Source organism: Phasianus colchicus, chromosome 20 (genome assembly GCF_987193195.1).
Source record: "Phasianus colchicus chromosome 20, bPhaCol1.hap1.1, whole genome shotgun sequence".
In the NCBI taxonomy this organism is placed as follows: domain Eukaryota; kingdom Metazoa; phylum Chordata; class Aves; order Galliformes; family Phasianidae; genus Phasianus; species Phasianus colchicus.
The window spans coordinates 3,830,537-3,853,961 of NC_143455.1; the positions used below are offsets into that span (position 1 = coordinate 3,830,537).

The 23,425-nt window shown below is 42.5% G+C and overlaps 2 protein-coding genes across 4 annotated transcripts in view; one reads left to right on the plus strand and one right to left on the minus strand.

Annotated features, from left to right (window-relative positions):
• Positions 1 to 177: 177 nt before the first annotated feature.
• On the minus strand, positions 178 to 7,131 carry HEXD (hexosaminidase D). The gene is made up of 12 exons (XM_031599160.2): positions 6,976 to 7,131; positions 6,792 to 6,901; positions 6,622 to 6,709; positions 6,379 to 6,543; positions 5,535 to 5,718; positions 4,275 to 4,346; positions 3,590 to 3,785; positions 3,338 to 3,420; positions 2,463 to 2,541; positions 2,286 to 2,387; positions 1,709 to 1,798; positions 178 to 1,129 (listed from the first exon to the last, which is right to left on the minus strand). Exons 1-12 carry the CDS (start codon positions 7,117 to 7,119, stop codon positions 961 to 963), a joined length of 1,482 nt encoding a protein of 493 aa, XP_031455020.1. The 5' UTR covers positions 7,120 to 7,131; the 3' UTR covers positions 178 to 960.
• OGFOD3 (2-oxoglutarate and iron dependent oxygenase domain containing 3) overlaps positions 7,117 to 23,425 on the plus strand; it is a 34,244-nt gene continuing 17,935 nt past the window's right edge. The window contains exons 1-8 of one of the 3 annotated variants that reach the window (XM_090122148.1): positions 7,408 to 7,495; positions 7,612 to 7,706; positions 8,636 to 8,746; positions 9,997 to 10,157; positions 13,513 to 13,584; positions 14,174 to 14,216; positions 19,285 to 19,349; positions 19,928 to 19,984. In XM_090122148.1, coding sequence (XP_089978274.1) covers positions 8,684 to 8,746; positions 9,997 to 10,157; positions 13,513 to 13,584; positions 14,174 to 14,216; positions 19,285 to 19,349; positions 19,928 to 19,984 — 461 coding nt within the window. In that variant the 5' untranslated portion in view covers positions 7,408 to 7,495; positions 7,612 to 7,706; positions 8,636 to 8,683. Of the gene's footprint in view, positions 7,191 to 7,268; positions 7,496 to 7,611; positions 7,707 to 8,635; positions 8,747 to 9,996; positions 10,158 to 13,512; positions 13,589 to 14,173; positions 14,217 to 19,284; positions 19,350 to 19,927; positions 19,985 to 23,425 lie in introns of those variants that run through there. The other 2 variants (XM_090122147.1, XM_031599221.2) reach the window with 2 other exon arrangements.

The window sequence follows — 23,425 nt, forward strand, 5'->3', positions numbered from 1 at the left end:
ACCAACCTCCTGGAGATGATGGCGTGGGCGGGCAGGGCAGAGGAATCACTGATCCTGATCATGCTTTCTTAACATTTTTTTTATATCAGTTAATAAAACCAACTTTCCACTGGTGCATGTTTTCCCCTCTTAAGCCAAGCCAACATGCTGTATACAAAACAAAGTTTCAACAAACACTTGGAATATCAAAGTATTTATTAGAGTAAATAATCTTATTTTGAGTAAAGGATGCGACTTCTGCAATTAAGGAAAATACACAGCAGCTGTGTGTTTTTTATGAAAAAAATTGTAGACCACTTTTAATAAGTTATGTTATTGCTACCCCCTCTTGTATGCTCTGCATCCAGAGCTACGCTCATGTCTATAACAATTGGTTCAAGAACATACCAGTACCTGTGCTTCCAAGGTAAGACTTGCAAGAAAGCAGTAAATGAAGCAGACAGGTAAAGGATATTTTGAAGATTCATGATACAGTATTCTTAACTACATGACTGTAGAATTGTTTTCCTTGTATTGACTTTCTTTGTGTTCCAGTAAAGTCCTAAAATATCTTCCTATACATTTCTGAAGATTCTGAATGTTCAAGATGAAAACAGAAGGTAACTTAGCATTTTTCCCTTGTATTCAGTAGACTTTGGTCATGCTTGAGATTTGGACAAAACTGCTGTCAGATGTACTGAATCTGGGAGGGGAAAGTTTGCTGCCTTGTAAATACAGCTGAATTCTGACTCCCGATTTCCATTATGCAAGGAGAGCAAGTCTGATTCAGGGCTCAGAAGTATTAGAGGACAATTAATACAGACTCAAAGCCTATTAACTTGATAAATTCCTTTCTCCCTCAGGTCACTTGTTAAATCACAGTTTTGCTTCAACTCTTAAGATGACAAACTCCAGCTATACGACTACTTGCACATGTCCACTGGCCACGTTTCCCATTGAATAAGACAAATTAAAACATGCCTAATTTTGTGCTTTTATTGCTTTATCTAAATCATCCACCACTTGCTGCAGCTTTTCTAGGCTGGGGTGGACGTTCTCCTCCATCCACTCCTCTACAGTACACTTGTGGAAGACTTGCTCCATGGCTGCCTGGAGGTCTTGCACCACAGCTTTCCACTTGGACAGAAGACTGACCAAAATCAAGGAAGAAAGGAGAAAATGATCAAGTTTGCAGGTGATTTCTGCCTCAAGAGAGGACGAGCTTACTAGGGCTTTTACAGGAGCTACAAAGAGGATACAGTCCTCAGGATGAGTTTGCAGAAGCAGCATCTGTAAGAAAGACCTTTGCACAAATGGCAAAACATTGATGTGTTTAAATACTGTTAATCCTAGCAAGTCTTTTTTGGAAAGCACACACACTGACAGGGGAAAGGGGTCTGGTTTTATCAAAGCTCTGCCTGGATCCTGGCCCCTGCTATGTTCCCACACTGAGGCTCACAACTTCTGAGATGCAGCAGTAACTCTATACAAGGGAAGGCCTTCCAAAGCATCTGTACTTGTATTCACTAAATTTGTTCAACAGAAGGCAAATAAAAATAAGCCTGCTCTTCTATTTAAATCTATACTATGAATACATTGCATTGATTGATTTTTTTTTTTAACTGATCCTTCTGAGTAAACTGTATAAAGAGGTGAGGACTCAAAACTGTAGGAATTTGCCAGCCTGAAAAATGACAGACTTGTTCCTCTGTAAAATAGGTGGTGTTACCTTATTGCATCTGGCTGAAAGTGATGCATTATTATAGGATGAATAATCTTCCTTTTTCTGTGGTAGGGACTGAACCAGCCTGTGACATACCTGAAAATGTATGTTAGTATGAACAGACTTTGAAACAGCAGGAGTGTATCTGCAGACAGAGGGAAGTGATTGAGCTTTAGGTTTATCTCACAAATGGAGAGGATGAGTGAGTAGTAAGCAAATTTAAGGCTACATATCTTTGGAACTGGCTTGTAGAAGACTTTGTGGCAGACAATAACAAGTGGTCACCTGTTGCAATTTAAGTTTCATTTCAAGCTCATTTTTTGGTAACCAAACAATTTAAAACATTCACTTTAAGTTCTAATTCAACAAATAATCAGATTACTGAAATAAGACAGCAGTTTAGGAATTCAGCTGAATTCAGATATTAAGTTCTGCTGAGGTGTCAGTATACAAGGTGAAATGCCTGAAATGTAGTGCTTAATGTTTAAGTGGCTTGTTGGAGCTCCCTGCATATATGGCCCATTTCTAGGTGATACAGCCCCCACACTCCTGTGAACAGAAAAATCAATGTAAACCTTAGTACCTGTTCCTTTCAAGAAGTTCATCCACTGATGACTTGAGGTAGAAGCTAACTTGTGTCACAAGGGTAAGAATATTGCTGCCAGGAAAGGTCCCCGTACTGGTGCTGTCCAAAGAGATGGTTAGTTTCTGCACTTACCGTGCACTGTGAAGTGTCTGAGTCCAGCAGCTGGAATTTTACCTCATGAAAGTATCTAATTCCAGATTGGACATTCCCAGGAGCTTTTCCACATTTTCTTTAACCTTTTCAGAATAGCCACCTGAGCAGAAGACATCAGAAATGAGACAGAGAAGCCTTCGTAGCAAAAGTGCTCAAAAATAGGGTTTTTCTCAAGCACTCAGTTTTGGCTTACCAGATCTCTTTGGATGAGTATATATATTTAAGTTAAAATAGAAACAGAACAAGGAAAAAATGTGGGGGTTGGAGGGAGTACATCTTTCACAAGGCTTCTTGTGCGACGTAAAGCCCTTTCTAGTTATGAGCTTTCCATTCAGAGTACTTAATACTTTTAGTGTCTTAGTTAAGCATAAGCAGGTTGTGTTTTAATGTTTTGAAAAGAAGTGCAGACAGACAAAAGTAAAAATTTGATTGGCAGCTGCCTCTGAAGAAGCCAGAAATGACAGGTGGTTTTTACATGGCACTTTACTTCCTAGATGCATTTAAAAAAAAATGGATTAATTAATTTCTACATGTAAACAAGATTTAAATGTAATTAGTCTCACTTATGTACCAGTGTTTGAAATGAAGTTTGGAATTAATTACCAAGAAAGCAATTCTTAATTTTTTTTTCAGTACATGATGAGTTTTGTGGTGATTTACAGATTAAAACATAACATGATTGGAATACTATGGCTATTTTTAAATGTGTAGTTCAAGAGGCTTCCCTGCTGCCACACTGCAGGCAGGTGAGATGCATGATCTATTGTTTGTAATTTGGATCATGATCAAATAGTGAAACCACCTCAAAATGTAGTAAGCCTGTGCTAACCTTAGGGCAAGGTCATTTCACTACTGCGTTAGGCTTTAGCTCAGAGGGAATAAAGTTGCCATTGTACCATTTTCTAATGCCTGCAGACATACAGCCAATGATGGAATGGCCACGGGGAAAAGCTCACACAAAACAGAGAAGTGATCATACCTAAAAAAGAAAACATTCACTAATTAGACGTTCGAGTTGGGTGAAGCTGAGCAGTAACCAATAGGAAGGATTTCAGCGTTGCCAAGTTCCTTTCTAAATCTCCAAGTTCCTTGTGCATCTTAGGAAGGCTCGGGTGGAAGTCTGCTTCATGTTAAAAGATGTTCCTTACCTCTGCCAGCCAGTCAGTGCGATACCTTGGAGCACATCAGCAGGGATGCTATTTGCTACTTTCAGCCACTGAAGGTGGTTTTTTAAGTGGTGTCCAATAAGTGTTAGAGATTGATTCACTCCTGTAGCTCCCTTAAAAGCACTAGCAAACCACACCTTGGAGAAGCCACATCTACGATACTTCTCTACAAGAAGCACTGAAATAAGAGACAAAAGAATACCTATAGAACACGTTTCTCCAATTTTCAGCCATGTCTGCAATGTTCCAGTTAACAAGAACTCTGGGCTCGGAACGTTTCTATTAGAGGGGGAGCCATGAGGTCTACTGGCATGGAAACAGCTGGGGTGTTTCTGCTGGTAATACACGTGTATTAAATGCATCATACAATTTAATAAGAGGAGGGTAAATCTCCGCTTGTCTAAAAAATTAGCTGCTGTACTTTCATTGGAAGATGTCTGCTGCCTTGAAGGAGTAGTTCAGAAGACTTTTCACGTAATAAGGGCTGCACTCTGTCTTCTCCACTTGTGTATCACTTTCTTTTTTCCCCCCTTCAAGGATTAGCACTGATCAGACTTTTGTTGTTTTTCCCAAAATGGCACACATTGGAAACTTTTAAAGAAAGCTTAAAATGATAATAAATAATCAGGTAACAGAGCTCTTCCAAGCAGCTTAGAGACGTACAAACCTTTGCTCTCCACATCCAGGTCTGCGGCATAGTCCCATATCATAGGCTGCACCAGCTGTGGGACCCCAGATTCTGAAAGGAGCAGAGTTTTTTTTTAAGTAATAGAGAAAGGACAGTTACAGGTGAGAAAGAAGTACATGTTAGTCATGCATTACCGCACCTATAGAACAAACTATGGCCTGTCACTGAATTCTTCATGCCCATGTGCATGTTCAGCCTTGTCAGGATTTGAACATGTCAGGGGCATGAATCTATGAGTTTACCTGGCTACTTGAACTGGAGGAGTTGCAAATGGTACCTGCAAGATTTCAGCTAAATTCAAAGGAAATAATCACCCATTAAGTTAGGGATTGTCTGCACAGAACTTAGCTTTTCAAGAAGCCCATAATGAAGATGCAGGTTTAGCTTCCGTTTATAATCAGCTCCCTGACTAGTATTAAACATGAGAAATTCTCACTCCTCAAAAAGATGCAGTAAATTGTGCATAAATTTATTTTAATTTAACTGCATCCCATTTCACTCTTGTCCATTATTGGCTGTGGTGGTAGACTGCACTTAGCTAGATGCTGTGCTTCTTTTGTGGAAATTGCAGGAGTTCTAGTTTTTTGGGGATGATTCCCCACCACGAAAGCTGTGAGTAGGTCAGTCAGTGCTGGAGAAGCTGTATGGCTCTTCATGATACTGTCTAAATCTGTTTAGAGCAGACGTAAAATGGAAAAATGTGAAACTCCATCTACATTAGAACCATTCTAATTTTAGTAGTAGTTGCATATTTTTCAACATAGGAGCTTGTGACAATACAGTACTGGAGTTCCTCACTGTGTCAACTGTAACATCAAGGACACAGAGTAACAGCTTCTCTAGAATCTGCATTATGGGAACCAGATACTGCACAAAATAACAACTAACATGAGAAGGTGGTGAGAAGTGTAAAAATTTTGGAAAAGACTACAGTTTTTTTTTTAAATGGGTAGACAGTAGAATTTATGGTGACCACTGTGCAATGACTATTACCAGACAGAAGTCTGAACTGCATACATTATAAGACTTGTCCAATGTAAAAAAGAAAGTCTGTAGCATTGCCAAGGACTACATGTCTCCACTTCTTACTCTAATGGACCATATCTCAACTATTCTTGGATCATTCTGTTCCATGTTCTGATCCACTGTATTTCAGCTGATAGCAGATCTGTTTCAACTGAATGCGTGAACTCAATTTTGAGTGCCACCAAATGACTCACCCCATCACAGGTGACACACCTGCTAATGTTTCCTCGCTGATCCCTCTCAGCATGTCATCCCACATGATGGGAGTCACAGTGGGGTAAGATGAAGCCACGTAACTTGCTACTGCTTTTATATGGAATAAGCACAGCTTCTCTGGTGTGTTCCCTTGTTGTTGCAGCCACTGCTTGGACTCCTCTCCTTCACCAAGGTAGTAGACCTGAAACATCAAGCAAATAATCCTGACTTCCTGTACAGGCATAGGGGGAACAAATTTGATACATGCAATCATACAGTATTCACAAACTATCACACGGATGTAACACACTGAACAGATGTATTTCAAAGTGCCTTTCAGTGCTGGAGACATTGTGAGTATCAACCTGCAGGATCTGGCTCACAGAAGGGCTGCCCAGAGAGGTGGTGGAGTCACCAACCCTGGAGGTGTTCAAGGGACGTTTGGATGTTGTGTTGAGGGACATGGTTTAATGAGAACTATTGGTGACAGGCGGATGGTTGAACTGAATGATCTTGAAGGTCTTTTCCAACCTTGGTGATTCTGTGATTCTGTGAAGTTATCTAGAGGAATTAAAATACCTCAGGAATAATTAAGGCATGCTGTATTTGTCTTTGGAAGGTTTGTCTTGTAAGCAGCTCTCGCCACTCTTAGTTAAAGAAAACTAGCAACCGTATGGTCCTGAATTAAATGAAGTGAGGTTCCTCTCTTGGGGAAGGAGATCATTTCTTCACAAATCCATAAGTGACATGGGAGCACGTCCAAAGGTTGTCCCAGCACAGTCAGTCCTACGTAAGCTGTGTATCTGAGCTCATTAAGATGGATAAACTCCTCTGTCACAGCAACACCCGGCCCGCGCCTCACCTCATCGCAGCCGATGTGGAACCACCTCAGGTCCCGGTGCAGCTCCATCACGCGGTCAATCATGGCTCTGACCAGCGCCCGCGCCTCCTCCTTGTGCGGGTTGAGGGCGTTGGGGAACGTCTTCACCTCGCGGAGATGTGCGAACTCCTTGTGCTTCAACACGAACTGCGGCGGGATGGGGACCGCGATGGGACGGGGACCCGTGCGCAGCCGACGCGGGCGGGCGGGTCGGGGGCCGCTCACCTCCATGTGCCCGAAGCTCTGCACCAGCGGCACCACCTCCAGCCCCAGCTCCGCGGCGCGGCCCAGCAGCTCCCTCAGCTCCGGGCGGCTGCGGGAGGACGCGCTGAGAGCCGCGCTGAGAGCCGCGCCGACAGCCGTGCTGACAGCCGCGCCCGCCGCCCCGCCGTTACCTGTAGGCGTGCGGCGCCCTCAGCGCCTCCAGCGGCGCCGCGTAGGGAAACGCGTCCTCGTACTCCAGCAGCAGCCCGGTGGCGCCCATAGCGCGGAGCAGCGGCAGCACCTGAGGGGCGGCAGCGGGCGGTGGGCGGTGGGCGCGGGCCGGGCCGAGCGCCGCCCCCTCCCTTCTCCCCTCACCTCGGCCAGGTAGGCGGCGCGCGGCGGAGCGCCCTTCAGGTCCAGGTGCACCAGGCGCTGCCGCATGGCGCTCGGCGGCTCCGGCCGCTCTCGCTCCTCCCCTCGCTCTGCCCCGGCAGTCCGAGCGCGGCGCGCCGAGCGCATCGCTCTGCGGCAATGGCGGCCGCGGCGGCGCGGCGGCGGCCGGGCGGCGGGGAGCGGCGGCGGCAGGGCAGGTACGGGGCGGGCGGGACGAGGGGGCGGCGAGGGAGCGAACGGCGGCCGTGCGGTGACGGCCGTGCCGCTCCCCGCAGCGCACGGAGGAACGCGGGCCCGCGGGAGGCGCGCGGCGGGCGGCTGTGGGCTGCGTGCTTCGTCTCCGCCGCTCTCGTCGCGGCCGCCGGCGCTTTCCTGGCGTGGAGCTCCCGGAGCGCTGAGGACGGCGTCGCCGAGGTGTTGGCCAGGCGAGGGGAGGCGCTGCTCGACAAGTTCGTGGAGGTGCCGTGCTCCGGGGACTACGACGGCTACCGGAGGTTTGAAGGTATTTGGGGATCCCCGCTCCTGAGGGGAGGCGGAGCGCTGGGTGGGGCCGCTCCTGTGCTGCTCACGTATCGCTCTGCTGAGCCTCAGCCGGGTAAACTTTCTGCTTCCGAGCAGGAGGAGACGTCTTCTCGGGTGATGCCTCTTCTTCAAAGCGCTCCTCCCGTGATAAAGCAGCTCAGCTCTCGTTTCAGCCTGGCTGCGTGTTGAGTGTGAGTGGTGAGCTGTGCCGTGCTGAGAAAACACAGCTTTATTTCCTGATTTTGAATCACAGCATGGTTTAGGTTGGAAATGACCTCTAAGAGCATCCAGTCCAACCACCGACCTGCCCCGCCGTGCCTGCTAAACTCTGTTCCTCGATGCCACAGCTCTTGAAAGCTGTTATCCGAATCTGGTTCCTCTTTAGCTGTTAGACAAATCCGTTCCCTTATCTGGTTCGTTATGTGGCTGACAAAAGCTTACTGACACGAAGCTGGAGGTGTGTGAGAGCTGCAGTGAGCTGCTTGGAGCAGAGCAGCTCTTCCAGCACTGGTTCTGGTGGGAAGCGGTTGTCAGCCCCAAGGATGGGAGGTGGAGGGGATAACTGCATGGTCCTGGTGCTGTTGGCCAAAAAACTGATAACAAGGCAGAAGGTGATGCACAGCCTGCAGACAAAAAAGGCCTTCCCAGTGTTCATGTGGTAGGGTTTTGCAGAATTCATCACAGCAGATGTTCTTGAAGCCAAGTAAAGCACTGTCAGGAGGAGTGTGTCCTCAGTAGAAAGACTTTTTGATTCTGAGCATGAGAATGCATGTGTTCAGTTTTAACTTCCTGCAGTTATTGTAGGGAGGAATGGCTGCTGGCTGTACTTCTGTAGCTTCAAGGCCAGAGAAATCTGTGCAGCCAGTGTTGCTGCAGGTTTGGTTCTTAAACTCTGAACTGAGGTTGAATCTGTCTGCCACTACCAGGGCTTTGGTTTATCAAAAAACAATCAAGAAAATTCACCAAAACAGTATTTTCCCTATTTCTGGTTTGTTAGAAGAATGTTCTGAGATGGTGACTTGTGGTCTTGGCAGCCCCAACAGCTGTTCTTCAGCATGGAGAAAGAACTTCAAGGATATCTCAGCTGAGGAATGAATGGATGCGTTCTGTGTTCTTGCAGTGCGGGAGGAGCAAGCGTGCCCTCTCCTGACTGCGCATCAAATGGCTGATGGTTGGTCGGCATCAAACCCAGGAACGTGCTGGAGGCACTAGGGGGAGTCTCCTTGGATGGGTTTGTATTCAGTGCGTTTGCATTCGCTCGCTGCCCGCCAGAGAGTGCCCGTGAGCCGCCGCAGTGCTCCTCTGCACGCGTTACTGGGAGCTTCGGGCGGCTGTACCACACGGGCTGCTGCTCTCTGCCAAACTGCATTCAGCTCCGCAGCTTTAATCGCTTCGTTGGAAACAGCTTTTTATCACTGAAGAGTTTTTATTCCATCTTTACTCTGACGTGGCATCCACAGCTGTTGGTGCTGTGTCAGGAGGCACGCTGCCATCACTGCTTGGTGTCTGTCCACAGGTCAGATGAGCTTTTTAACTATGCACCTGCCCCTGCTCCCCCCTCGATCCGGTCCAACACAGCATCTGGTTTGTTTCAATAGATAGCAGTGGTTGGTGTCACAGAGCCTTATTTCCATAGTACTGCTCAGCAGAAAACTTGCTTCATACAGCTATAAAATGTGCTACAAGTACTAAGCTGATGATGTTTGCAGAAGGTGGGCGTGCTGTGAGCAGTCTGATCCTTGCAGCCAGATCTTTGCTATTTCTTGAGATATGGTTAACTACTTAAAACTGCTGTGGCTTCCAGCATGTCTGATGAAACCTGCATAGTCCTGTGTGTGCTGGCATACTGTGTCAGGGTTCAAAGCTTCTGCCACTGTTGAGGCTCTGAGGTCCTTTCCCAGAGGTGAGGTCAGTGATATGGAAAGCAGTTATAACAGTAGGTCCAACGCAGATTTCTGGTATTATCATGACAATATCATCTTGCCCATCTCTTTTCTCTCAAGAATCATCCCTGTCTTGGCAGTGAACCTCTTTCAAGTATAGGCAAAGCTGGGATATAGGCACCTAGACTCTGGGTCCTGTTACTTTCTATTTTCTGTGTGCTGACTAGGGAGTATTTCTGGTTTTTCAGTATTTTGTACATTTCTCCTTTACTCTGGAAAAATAGAATTCCTGCATCCAAAGCTGAGTAGCTTATTAGATAAGTGAGTGATTTTGTTTTTGCTAGGCACAGTTTTGCAGAAGCTACTGGGTACTCTGTAATGCTAGCCTATATTGTGCAGATTTTGGAAGCTCTTACCGCTTTAGTGTTCCCACGTGCAGTTGGTTTCTTAGACAAAGATGACACATTTCTTAATGCTGAAATTGTTTTCAACAGCACGGGTGGTTCTAGTCCTTCCACAGTTTGCATCCAATATTCATACCTTGCTTCTGGTGCCTGTCTGATTTCATGCTAGACTCTGTTTTTGTTTTTCTTTTCAGGTTGGAAAAACTTCAGCTGTTTCTTTCAGAATACCTCCTGCTTCTAGCATTGTCTTTGCCAGTTTTCTTAGCTTAGCAATATGTATGGGAACTGCTGAGTCACAGCCTGAACCACTGATTGAGCACCTGGAGAAGAGAGCCAGTCAGCCCTGGGAGCACAGGTGAAGGCAGTTCACATATGCAATTGGAAGGGGTGCCTGGCTGCACCTCTCTTAGACCTCATTTGAGGGCTGACCCCTACTGGGGAAGGCTCTCTTTTTGGAGATCCCTCCTTAGTGAAGATTTCCCCTGCAAACCTAGAATCTTCTGATACAGGTGAGCGATCTTCTTCCCTTCCTTTATAGCATCCCTCTTTGTGGCAGTCCTACTGTCATCACATCTCTGTTGTTCCCATTGTACTGATACATCCAATTGCTACACAACGTAACAATCATCTTCTCTAAAGCTAGTTTTGCTAAATCCTGATTCCAGTACCAGCCTTTCCAGAAGGGTAAGTCCTGTGCTGTTGTTTGCAGCCAGAATTATAGAGCACAAATCTTTTCTGAAAAAGCAAGTCTTTCTAGTGTCCCGCCTGGGGAGTCATGTAAGGAAGGTTCTGTTTAGATGAGTTGCTGTGGAACACTGAATTTGTCCTTTGAATTTCCTTTTTGCCACATCTCTCCTTGAACACATGCTTTCCCTTATCTCTGAGTTTTCTTTGCCATTCTTACGTTAAATAGTCCTTTACAGTGGCAAAAGGAAGGTCCTTCTGCTCTTTTGTCTCTATCTGTCAAGACAACTTCATTGGTTTTCTATGCTCAGCTTTCTCCTGAGTGTCTTAGAATCTCATTTTTGTATCAGTCTGTTATCTCAGTCTTTTTTTAATCCTGTTTTGTAGCAGAATAATAATAAGTGTACTGCAGCTTTCCAAACTTGTGCCTTATGAATTTGTTGTCGTCTTTATACCCATAGAATGATAAGGTGTGGAATATATGGCGTGTGATTTGTGGTTGATGGTAATTATTCTGCATGTCTTTGGTGAATGAATCTTGTGGTTCCTAATGAAATGTTTCAGAAATGTTTTCAGTTTTGGCAACCCAAACTTGTTCCTTTTTTGGCTGTTTCTGTACATCTGTGAGTGTTGAACTGATGGAAGCTGTTTCTCCCTCAGCCATTTGTCCCACTCTTATGTTGAGCGTTTGCTAGCGTGGAGGCGCAGATGTCTCATCATTCAGTTTCTGAGATGTTTTTCAGGCTGGCATTCAAAAGTGAAGAGCCAATTTTTAACCTACACATATGATGGAGCCTTTATGGGCTTTAGGAGAGATGAGAAATAGTTGGCAGTGTTTACTGGCTGCTACTTTTTCCCATTCGTGACTGCTAGGTTATATGCTACAAAGGAATATAGCATTTCCAGTGCTAGCAGTGTTTAATTGGCAAATGGTCAGTGTCTGGGATTGAGAGACTGAAAAAGTTCAGGATTTCCATGAGAACATTGTCCTGCTTTTCTGATTGCAGAGAGAGGAGATAATTACAATTCTCCTCAAACATGATACAGAACTCACCCTCTCTTTCTCCCCCCCTCTAATTCATAACTTAGCACAACTTTTTCACCTAAAACGCCCTTGTCAGTTGAATTCTGTACCTTTGGGGCTGGTGCTGTATTGCAAAGTGCTTTACCCGAAGGTAAAGCACCTTCAGGTTGCTGACAGAACTTTTGCATTTTTGTTTTGTTTTTTTCTCTCCTGGAACATTTCTGTTTCTGAGGAATGGTGTGTTTTGATTCTGCTTTCGTTCACAGTGTCAAAAGGAGAAAAGTGAGCTTGGGAAGCAGTGGTGTGGTTCATTTTTGTTATAATGTTGGCTTCTGTGCTGGCCTTGTGGTACGGGTGGTTCACACTGTAACCTCTAACATTTTTGCCTGCTGCTTTCATAGATCATCTTCAAATAATTCAGCATGTGCTTCCTGGAATTTGGCTTTTGAGCTGATCTCAGCGAGTTGTTGCTGGTAGTCAGAAAACAGGCAGAATTGTTTGGGTTGCAGCAGGCAAATCAAGGTAGGGAACCAAGTGGGTTACGTTTTTACCCCAGTGGTTTAGAAGGAAAAATTGCTTTTCAGAATCGTTGGGTTCTCAGGTATTTGCTGGGAATGGCCTTGGTGCCTCCAGTTTAAATACACATCAAATAAGTGACTTTTTCAAGTGTGCAGTTGGTACATGTTGTCAGCACTCAGGTTTTTCACCCACATCTCCTCCTGGCTTCTCCTCCTTCTCAAGGTGCTGCTGTAATTGCAGGGTTTTGCAGTGTTTAAGCAGCCAGGCATGTCCAGTATGCCAGTGTGAAGTCCTGCAGAGCACTTGTACTGTGGCAAGATTTCTTCTTGTCACTCTGTGCTCATTGTTTTCATCAGTTGCTTTTGATCAGAGCAGACTGACACTTTTGCCTTGCACGGATGAATGCAATTCTTTTCCTCTTGCAGCAGTGCTTTGTACCCTCTCCTTTGTTCTGAGGAACAAATAATCTCTGAAGAGGAGTTCAGCAACAGAGAACTGTGTTGGCAAATGTCAAAAAAAAATACCTTCGTTCAGATTCGTCCATAACTTTACATCTGTAAATGGAGTTTCCCCAAGAAAATGTCTAATGCAACATCCCGAGGTCTGTATTGATTCAGAACTGATCTTATTTCTTGTTCTTGCACAAAGACTGTTGTGCACCAGACTTGTAGTTTTAAAAGAAATTTCATATATTCACTCCTTTTACTGCTGATCCTTTTCCATGAGGTTTTAATATTAAATGCTAGGTCATTCTGCAGTGAATTTTAAGTGAATTCTTTTATTGTAAGTCCTAATGCTTTTGGCCATGACACTTTTTAATGCAAGGTCCACTGTAAAACGTTGCCCTTTGAGGTCTGTTTGTGGAGATACCACATTCAGAATATGATTTGCCCTCTTTTGACTCTCCCTTTTGCAAATGCTGTGTGCTGGATCTCTGCCCGTTATTTGAACACTTGCTTACACTGTGAAGAAGAACTCTTTGTAGATATTTGCTATTGACTAGTTTCAGTTGATAGAAATGCTGTCTGATTTTGAACTGTTAGCCTGAGATGGAGGGACTCGTGGCTCTTCTGAACTCCCTGACTCTTACCCTGCCTGTCTGAAGGCTAAAACAGAGCAGGTAAGGGGAAATCACTGAAGATCATCTTCCTGAGACCAGTTATATAATTAAGAACACTTGTTTGTACTGCTGCACTTAGATGCAGATATTTTGCCCTTCTTCCCATTTGTCTTTTTACGTACGTACAGATGTCTCCAGCATAGTTTGACTAACCAAGGGGCATCTTCTTTGGCTCCAAGTGCTAGATATGCTGTGCAGCATCAGTAAGTCTGTTTTAATCCTACACTGGAATTTTGTTAAAAATATTCTGTGGCTCCTGATGTAACTTTTGACTATTGTTAATCTGAAAGGGGAGTAGGAGGACAATCATGGGGATTTGGTTGGAAGCTTTTTGGGAACGTGGTCTTTCCTTTTGTGTTTCAGGATGCACTCCCAGGAGATGTGGAAGAGGTGTGAGCGATGCAGTGATCACCAGGGAGGAAGCAGAAAGAATCCGTAGGTAATTCTTCTCCTTTTTAAATTTTCTATCTGCCATACTGACAGTGTGCCCCATTTCAGGTCTAACAGAAAGCTTGCAAGCTGAAGGAAGGTGACTTAAACTGATTAGTGCATTAAAACTTGTGTGTATCTATATATTTTAAGCTACTTTGCACTTCTGTTGTAGTGGAGGCTCTTTCGTACAGAGTCTGCATGGTTATGTGGGACATATGGGTTGTAGGGGGAAAAGGAAAGAAAATAGAATTGTGGTGGTTTTTGTGTTTGCTTGTTTTGCTTATGTTTAATTTTGGCCAGACTGAATCTGAAAGCCAGGGCTGTGGGGTTTTTTTGGTGAAGGTGTTTATGGCCTTGTATGTAGGGGGTGTACCTGTCCAGAAATGTTCTGCAATGTGTAGATACTTTATTTTCATGACTAAGTGCATAATTCAGGGTTTCAAATAAGATAGCTTCTCTTTTTTACTTAACTGGGTTGTATTTGATGCAGTAAATAACTCTTACTGGAAAGTTGTGTGTTATATATAATGACATTAAAGGACAAAGTAATCAAGACTTCAGTTCTCATCTGAGGTTGTTGTTTTGCCTGCAGAATAGCAGAGAGGGGACTGTCCTTGGGAGGATCAGATGGAGGGGTGAGCAGTGTCCTCTTAATTTTTACATTCTCTTACTTCCAAGGAGAGCTTTGAGATTATAGAAGCATTTCTGGGGCGAGAGGAGATAACAGATTTGGGGAAATTGTCTGGAAATTTATTTTCTATCCTATTAATGCTTTTGCTAGCACTACAGTTGACTCCTGCAATACAGCTGACACATTTCCTATTAAGTTAATATTTCCAGTGCCTCTCTTGGTCTGGTTTAGTCTTCTGCAGCTGGAACCAGCTGCTAAAGCAGGACTGCACAAGTTTGATTTCTTTTCTTTTTGAGAAACCAAATCACAGTGGTTCACAGCTATCACTTAAAGGCTGATTTTTGTGTAGTGACAAAAAACTTCATGTAATGTCTTCAGCAGAATTATGTTCTTTAAAAGTGGAAAAAAACTCACCTTTTTCTCTGCATTTTTTTCTATCTTTGTTCTCAGTTTGTTTTTGTGTATGAATAGATACTGTTTCCTTAGTATTTGTAAACATAAGCACTTCTTTGGGCCTCTGCTGAATTGGGACATTTGTTGGAAGAGGAGGAGAAAAGTTGTGATGGAAGGGGAAAAAAAAAAAAGACTGTTCTTTTTAATTTTCCTTGGGACTGCTTAGGAAGATCTGCAAAAAACATTTTGAGAGCTTTTAAAGGGGAGGAGAAATGGGGGAAAATGACTCTTTCGTAATAAAATTTTGTTGGTCTCAGAACTGTAGGCTGCGAGCAACATCCTGTCAGGTTCCTTGCAGTGTGTGAATATGAGAAAGCTGTTGCAAGCTGTGACTCCTTAGGGAAAGGTGCAAAAGGAGCTGTGTAGTGTTGCTTTGAAACCTCACCCAGAACTGTGGGTAAGCACTGAAAGATGCTAAAAAGATGAGCTGAAAAGCATTTCTAGAGGATAATGTTCAGGACAACCTTTTGAATGTAGTCCCTTTACCTAAATTTTCTTAGCCTTTGCTTTTTTTGTTGTTGTTTTTTCCATTCTGATTTTTTTTCTTTCTTATTCAATGTGTGTTCTTGGATTCCTGATGTCCTGGAGTGAATCTGCTTCTGATATTACAATCTTGGCTCCCAGATCTCATTAAATAATGACTGATTTGTGCTGATGATGTGTAGATGAAACTTTTATTCACTGTAGCTTTTTGTTCTCTTTTCAAACCTCTGATCTATGTAGCATACAAAATGCTTCAACTCTCATTTCATCTGGCCACCTTACTCTGTGCCTTATGAGCTGCAAGTCTGTTGGCTGAGATCTCCTGCTTTGCTTTACATGTCTGAGACTTCAAAGTCCATCCAATGATGTTCATTGTTCTAAGACTAAATTTTTCCTTAGAAATTCTTTCAGTAATTCTTCACTTCTCCTCTTTGATTCTTTTAAATTCTTTCTTTAGTCAACTTTATCTCCACAGTTCCAAGCTTCGAATTCCTGCTGTGGGACAGACTATTTTTATTCTGATTTACTCCTATTTTAAGTAGCATCTTTGCTTGTCATGTTTGTATTTTGAGTTCACAGAAGTAGATTTTTGTGTGTGTGGCTGTAAGTTAATAATTTAAAGAGCTAAACTTGTAACTCCATCAGTTCTCTCCCTGTTTGCAGTCCTTTCTGCTTCCTTGGGGGACTGAAGGGTCACACACACACTTGTTTCCTTCTCCATACTTTTGTTTTGAGAAGATTCTGTCTGACACTGAATTACTGAAGTGTCCCAGGAGTCGTACCCCAGTTGTTGTGCTGAGCTTTCTGTCCCATATTCTGTTATAACTGCTCTTAGATTAGTATATTTGCCCACATGCCCATTCATGTGCACGCACACACTGAAGCTAGAAGAGGACATGTAATTTTCTGGTCTAAACAGAGGCAACTTCTGCACCACTGTGCTGCTTTCCCTTGTAGGTCTCTGCAAAATAGCTTTTTTTTTTTTTTTTTTTTTTTACTATATTCTTTCTCTTTCTAGAATGTAATTTGTGCCAGTTTCTCAACTTTTTTTTTCCATCTTAATAAAACTAACGACCTTTCTTTTCATCTCTACCCAATATTTTCTTGCATGCGATCCCTGCTTACGTTACTGGTTTGACTCACTCACATCTTTGGAGGTGCTGCCGTCAGAACATCTCTCCAGCATAAATGAAACTTGACTCATTTACTATCAAAGCTATTGGCACTTTGAAGCCAGGGAAAAGAAACCCCCTGGTGCAGTAGTCAGCTGTGGTACTCCATTTCCTATGCTGCTGCAAAATTGATGTTAGTAGCTTCCTAAACCTTCTTGCAGGGAGAACTATGCTTCTAATGACTGAAGGAAGCAAACAACGTGTGGCTGTGATGCCTAACAAGGGTTTCTGATGTGGGCACACACACCCATGCACAGTATGGTATTTCTGCAGGTAATATCATTCCTTGTTCTGCTGTCAGCCCTTCTAACTGAATTCTGGAGTCCTTAAAATGCTGTCCTGATTTTTCTGGGGAGAAGATAGAGCCTCTGCGTAGTATTTATCTTGTCACATACATCTGCTCAGACCCCATAGTTTCCTTCTTTCTTGCCTAGCCACCAGCAGGCACTTTGAGACAGCTGTCAGTTTGTACCTGGCAGTGTGCCTTGCCCTGTGAGGTAGGGAAATTGATCCTTTTTGCCATATTCTGAAAAAAGGTGGCTATTTATGTGGCCTTCTTGGATCTTTTTTGCAGTAAGAGGGGTGGAAAATGTGATACCAACAACACTTAAGTTCCAAAAGAACCTTCCTTTCCTTTTTTTTTTTTTTAAAGAAAGTTCAATTTCTTCTCTCTAGCACTTCTGTTAAACCATAGCTCATAAATAGATCATATCATAGACTCATTAAGTTTGGAAAAGACCTCCAGGATCATCTCGTGAGCTGTCAAACGTGAGTAGATGTGGATATGTTTGCATTGCTCCTGCCATCTTTAGATAAACATTATAGAGCTTTCTGCCTGGGAGAATTGATCTGAAGTACAGACTAATGAAACTTGGTCAGCCAGCTGAACTGTAAGTAATGGTGTTGACACAGTCCTCTACATGGTGTTCTTCTGAGTATAAAAAAAGGTACTGAAAATATTGAATGCCCTGGAATGGCAGAGGCTAAATTAAATGTTTCAGCTTCTTTCCCAGTTAGCTATTAAAGAAATTGCTCTGTGTTCGTAACCAAGTCCCTGCCTATGTCATTCAGTTATTTTTTCCTCCTGTCTGAAACAACCCTGAGGAATATTCTGTTATCGTTTTCAGTCTTCTTTGTCTGACTTGGTATTGTGGTTATTGCCTTCTCAGCTATGAATGTCACCACTTCTTGAGAGTCCCTTGTATTGATCCACTTGACTGTCTTGGTCTCTACCACATGGCTGTGATCATCTGCAGTGTGTGGAACGTGTGTTGGAAGTATTTGGAAAGCAATCTGTTCTTAAATTAAACTTACTGTTTCAGATATGTCCTGCTACTTCCCCTTATAATCTACCTTGGCATGGCGTATTTTTGAAGCTATAAGGGAACAGTTTTACTTGTCCCAGCTGTAACTTAGATTATTGTACAGAACCAGAAACCAATGAAATGAAAATGTTACTTCTGAAGCCTGAGTAAAGCTTACACTCATCCAAGTGCAGTTCTTGCAGTAAGGTGACTTGTTTCTTAAAAGTCCTCTGCAGTCTTTAAAGAACTTTTGTGAGAAGCAGAAGTCTGAAAAACTCATGTCTAAGTAGCCTGTTACTTCATATATTCTTAAAAGTTTGGAAATAAATTTGGGTGGATGTATTGAAGTAAGTTTGTTACCTCTTTTTAAATAAAGACTTCAGTGGAGCTCCCATCTCAGCTGTGAAGCTGAAAGCAGCTGAGCTTCCAGCAATTTTCTCTTGCTTGGATTGTCATGGGTGTCTTTCCCAAATGTGATCCAGAGTAGGAGAGAGAGAAGTGTGCTGAGCCTTGGGGTGTAGGGTGTGTTTGAAACTGTACTGCTGGCTGCCACTGCAGCTCTGTGTCAGCATGCTGACCATTTGCTGCTGTGCATTCACCAGTCTGTCTTATTGGGTTAAAGTAAAAAGTGGTTTCTAATGGTGCTGTCCCAGCTGTGCCCAGAGGTCCTGCTGGTAAGATGGGAGTTATCATTCTTTCCAGGCAGTTCACCTGTGAATGGTGTGTGGTGCATCAAGAAACACCAGATTCCAAGATGAGAATGCTTTTTCCAGGACATCGTACCTCAAAGATTTCATTATAATGTTGGTGGCAGTCAGGCTAATTCACTGCTGCTACTTGATGTTTTCAGCGCAGCAAGGAAGACTGCTATTAAGTGAGCATATTTTTAATTGCTATTTAAATTTTGGAGAAAAAACATGTGTTTTCTGGACAGTGAGGGAGGTACAACAGTGTACTTCATTCAGTACAGAAAGATATTTTATAGGGGTAGCTTTCTATCGTAGCAAATGTGAATACTTTTAAAAATTGGTCTGGAGCTCAACAGTAGTGTTTGGCTTGAGTCAAATGGAGAAATGGATTGATTTATTTATGTCCATATAGAAAATCTTTTCACTCTGTTTTTTTCTTACAGTTTACAGCAGTTTAGAAATTGGAGTAACAAAGTGGCTCTGGCAAACCTTAGAATTGTAATTGTTCTTTAAAGCAAACTTTTCTGTTTTAAATACGAGAAGTACACAGTAACTCATGGTGAAGAAATCTTAATAACAAAAATTGGGCAAGTTAAATATTAGTGTTGCTATTTGAGCACTTCATAAATATTGGAAAATGAGTCATCTTTATGTGAAAGGGGAATGTCTTTAAGGCTGGTCCAGGAACACAGTGTCTCACCCTGGGGAGGAAGGCTCTGTCAATTCTGTATGCTGGATGTGAATCTCAGGAATAGTACTCTTTGTCCATATGGTGCCTTAATCTTATGGTCATTTATAGAACAAACTGGAGGAGTTTGCAGTTGTAAAATAAGCATTAATATTTTGGATGTGAAGCTAGAAACTAATACTTTGACTTGGGAGGGTATGGCAAGTGAAAGCCAACAAGACGATTATTAAAGTTTGTTAAATAATGATAAAACCTTCTCAGACTCTTTTTTTTCCTTTCCCAGGCATCAATTTTGGACTTGCACTCTGGAGCTCTTTCACTAGGGAAGCAATTTGTTAATCTGTACAGGTAATGTGAGACTTGCTGTCACTCCTGTAATCCTGCACCTTCAGTATTCAGTCCATAAGGGCTGGAAGATTTGGCATTGCCAGCTGTAGAATTGCTTAGATTTACCACAGTTTTCCACAGCTAGTTGAAAAGCTGCTGTGGCTGGAAACCAGCATTATCTTTTGTTAAACTGGACTTATTGAAAGCTACTCTTCAGCACGTAGCTTGGGGAATTTTTTTTGGTATTTTTCCCTCCCCACTTCCACACTTACAGTCTGTAGTTGATCAGCAGTGGGAGAAATCAAATAGTCTGAAATAGTGTTTAAAAAAAACTTGAATCCATATGCTTATTTGGGATGGGAAATTTTTCATGCCTTGGGAATTCCATTATCAGTTGCTGTATCTTGATCCTTTAATCTTTTTAACATTTGGTCTTTGAGCAATGCTTTGGGAATTTCACACTCAAGCATTTGTTGGATTTTAGTATTGTCTCTATACATGGACTATTAGTAAAGCACAAATAGGGAGAGAATACAGCATGGTTTATTGGGCAGTCTGAATTAGTACCAGCTATCTTAGATTTTTATTTAATTTTTCAGGTTCTTTGGGGACAAAATTCAAGACATCTTCACAGAAGAGGATTTTGCATTATATCGGTAAAAAAAATTCAATGACTGCTGAATGAACTACAAAACATGGTATTTTTTGTACAGTGTAAGCTGGGGGGACTTATCCTTTGTGATGGGTTCAGACATGGAATTGAACTTAAAGCTCAGACTAGAATCACTGAGAACTAAGGTCAAACTAAGGTTTGAAGTTCAAAACAGCAGATGTTGTTCAGTTGTATCACCAGTGTCAGGCTGATATTGATGTTGTAAGTGGAATCAGGTGGTGGCAGCACTGCATTTCCCTTCCTGCAGAAGGGGATGATGGCTGAAGCCCAGTTCAAGACCTGCAAGCAAAGAGAGCTGTTTGCCTGAGTTCTCTGATCATACTGTCTGAGATGTAAACTATTTTATCACTAATTCCTGTTTGACAGCTGTTATCCAAGAGATGTTACGTTAGGCAACAAAGACAGTCCTATCCTACTGTCAGAATAGGAGTGTTGGTTTTTTTACTGGGGGGTGAAGTGTAGGAAAACATTAAAAATGATAAAGCAGGAAGTGGAAGGACTTCAAATTACTTCCTGGGAAGCAGAGCATACTTTCCTCCCAAAGAAGCCAGAATATGAAATATTGCTATAATGTAATAGCTTTGGCATCTGATGCTTTCAGCTTTCCTGTAGACCTGCTCATACTCTTAATGAAGACAAAAAACATAATGAGTTCCATGTGTCTATGAAAGCGTGTTGCCAAAGCTTAGGAACAAACATTCTTTAATTGATTAGACACAATAAATCTTCAGTTAAGCATTTTAGTTGCTTTCTCATAATTTAAAATGTGCCTGGCTTGAACTTTTAGTCTAATTTTAATGATTTTCTGCTTTTTTTTGTCACTTTTTCTTGTCTTTATGAAAGAATTTGGCCTCCCTCTAGTGGCAGAAGGAGAATTAAGTATTCAAATATGTTAATTGATAGATATGTTCCATTTAGACAGCATGTGGTATTAGTTTTATTAGCATAGTAGTTGTCTTAAATAATAACCATTGAAAATTTATTATTTGACCCAATGTTTTTTGATATTGCTATCATTGTTGATGACATGCACTTCTGCCCTCAAACACATTGCAAAAATATTATGCTTTTTGATTACAATTGATTTTAGAAGGTATAAAGTGTCTGCCTCACCAAGACAAGTGGAGAATAATTTGCAAGTAATAGTCTTTGTGCTGCCTTCCCTTCTGTAGAAGATTACAGAAGCTGTAAAAATAACAAAAGTTAATGGGCAAGAGGTGTCCTGAGCAGCAATTCATGCTAGTTTCTGACCCCTGCTTTCTAGGATAAGAGTGCTGCTAGAGAACATCAATATTATGTTGGTTTTGCGTGCCAATATAGGAGATATTTCAGTCACAACCCATATCAAATGCTTTTGTTCATACTAATGGCAATGCTTTAATACAGACTGCAGTGCATTATGTCCTAATGAATGATTTTATGCTATTCTTGGGAGCATTTATCTTCATTACTTTCATTCACCTACTAAGGTCTGTTTAAAAATACACTCTTGAGAGAAATAACTGGATGTAATTCATGTCTGAGTATTACTGATTACAACAATAACAAATCTGAATAGGCATTTGAGCCAGGAGGCTGGTTTCTAAACTATCTGTGTCAGAATTATGTTGTTTCATAAGCTAATACAGTTTCAAAGCTGATGCTTTTTCTTCTGTCTGCCAAGCGTGTTGCAGCAGTTCCTCTTGTTTCATGTAATAGATGCATCTTTATCCAGAAGTAAGGTCTTTAAATCTGTGTGCTTGTTTTTAAGGTTGTGACTTCAGCAAAAAACAGTACCATCAAAGCTTTATTCCAGAAACTTCTCAACTTGTTAAGGCACAGACACAGAGTGAGCAGAGAGAGAACCAACAGCTTGCTTTCTGCCTTTTTTCATTGTTCACGTATGATTTCTGTTGAAACTTTCTGGATATAGAAGAGCATTGCTTTGTCTGCTTCTGCTGCCTTTGGTGCTTTTCCCTGGGAGCATTGCAGAGATACTGACAGTGAGCTAGAGAAGCTGAGTGGTTTCATGGAGCTTTGTGACTATTCCTGGCACTGTGCTGGAAATCTCACTTTGCACAGTGCCTCTACAGCATATACATGTATTTTTGCTGGTCTGACAGCTTGTATCTTTGAGAGATTTTTGTTTGACACTTGGTTCTTTTTCTCAGTCCTTTATGTGGCTGCTGCTGCATTAAGCTGGAAACTTTGCAGCTTAGTGTCTACATACTTTTTTTGTCTCACTTCATATTATTAGAAAGTATGTATTAAACTCCCTATGTAGGAAACTGGCTGATCTAGGATTTTCCTGGAGTTTCTGTGCATTTCTCGTGGTACAGTACGTGCTCAAGAAGGAAGAAGCATTTAGGCACTCAAAGGTGCATTGCTGCTTGGAGCTTTTTTCCAGCAAGTCTTTGCAGTATGGGTTGCTTGTTTGACCACCAGAGGAAATCTGCAGTTTATTCAGCATCTGAAGGCAGCAGCACACAGGGGAAGGGGAGGCCACCAGGATTTTCGGTGCCCAGAGACCTGGTTATTGCTGTGTCAGCTGGAGGCAGGTGCTGCCACAAGACCAGGATAAAACTTTTATCTGTGCTTAGACTTCCCCTTACCTGCTTCGTTACTATCTCCCCATTCACTATTTTCCTTGTCTACTTGAATTTGTTTCCTATTTATGTTATCTTTTGAAAAATGTGCTTATTTTCTCTGTGCAACATACTTTAACTAATGAGTTTTTCCTTCTCTTTGATAAGATCCAAACCAGCTAGACTTTTTTGTGTGTCAGGAGGCAGAGCTCTTTCTGCTTGGTTTGCAAAACTTAGTCTTGCCTGAAGCCATTGCACAGATGTCTCAAGGAGGAATGCAGCTTTAGCAGAGCCTTATGAACACAGAACAGCAAATCTTCATAGAAAGTTTTTGAGAGTAGGAAAGGAATCAACCCAAAAGAGGAAGCAGCATTGCTTGGGGAGCGATACAACTGTTGGAGATTTAAAGTTGTGTCAGGACTGTGGCTCAGTCTGAGTTTGTTCCAGCTGGCTGGTGCAGCCAGCTGCCATACAGCTTGGGAATGGGCTCCTTCACTGTGGGTTAGGCTGTTAATTCCTGTGGTGGGCTGCTCAGAGAGCAAGCTGCCTTCAAGTCATGATGAAGTGAGTAACTGCATCTAATGCTTTTTGGGAAGCATAAGGCATCCTCCTTTCTATTTCTAGGAAGGCAGGCAGACCAGGCACCCACAGGCATGAGGGGTGAAGAGGTGGTGGCCCGTAGATCCTTTCTTGGTGTTACTTTTACAAAATATGTCTGTTATGTAGCTTGCAACTTGAAACATCAGTTCATGCAGTCATGTAAATATCTGATAATATCATCTCTAACTTCATTTCGTGGCTTTCATATTTCACATCTAAAATAGCTTGAATTGACTGCTGAAAACTTAAATCCAGTTACA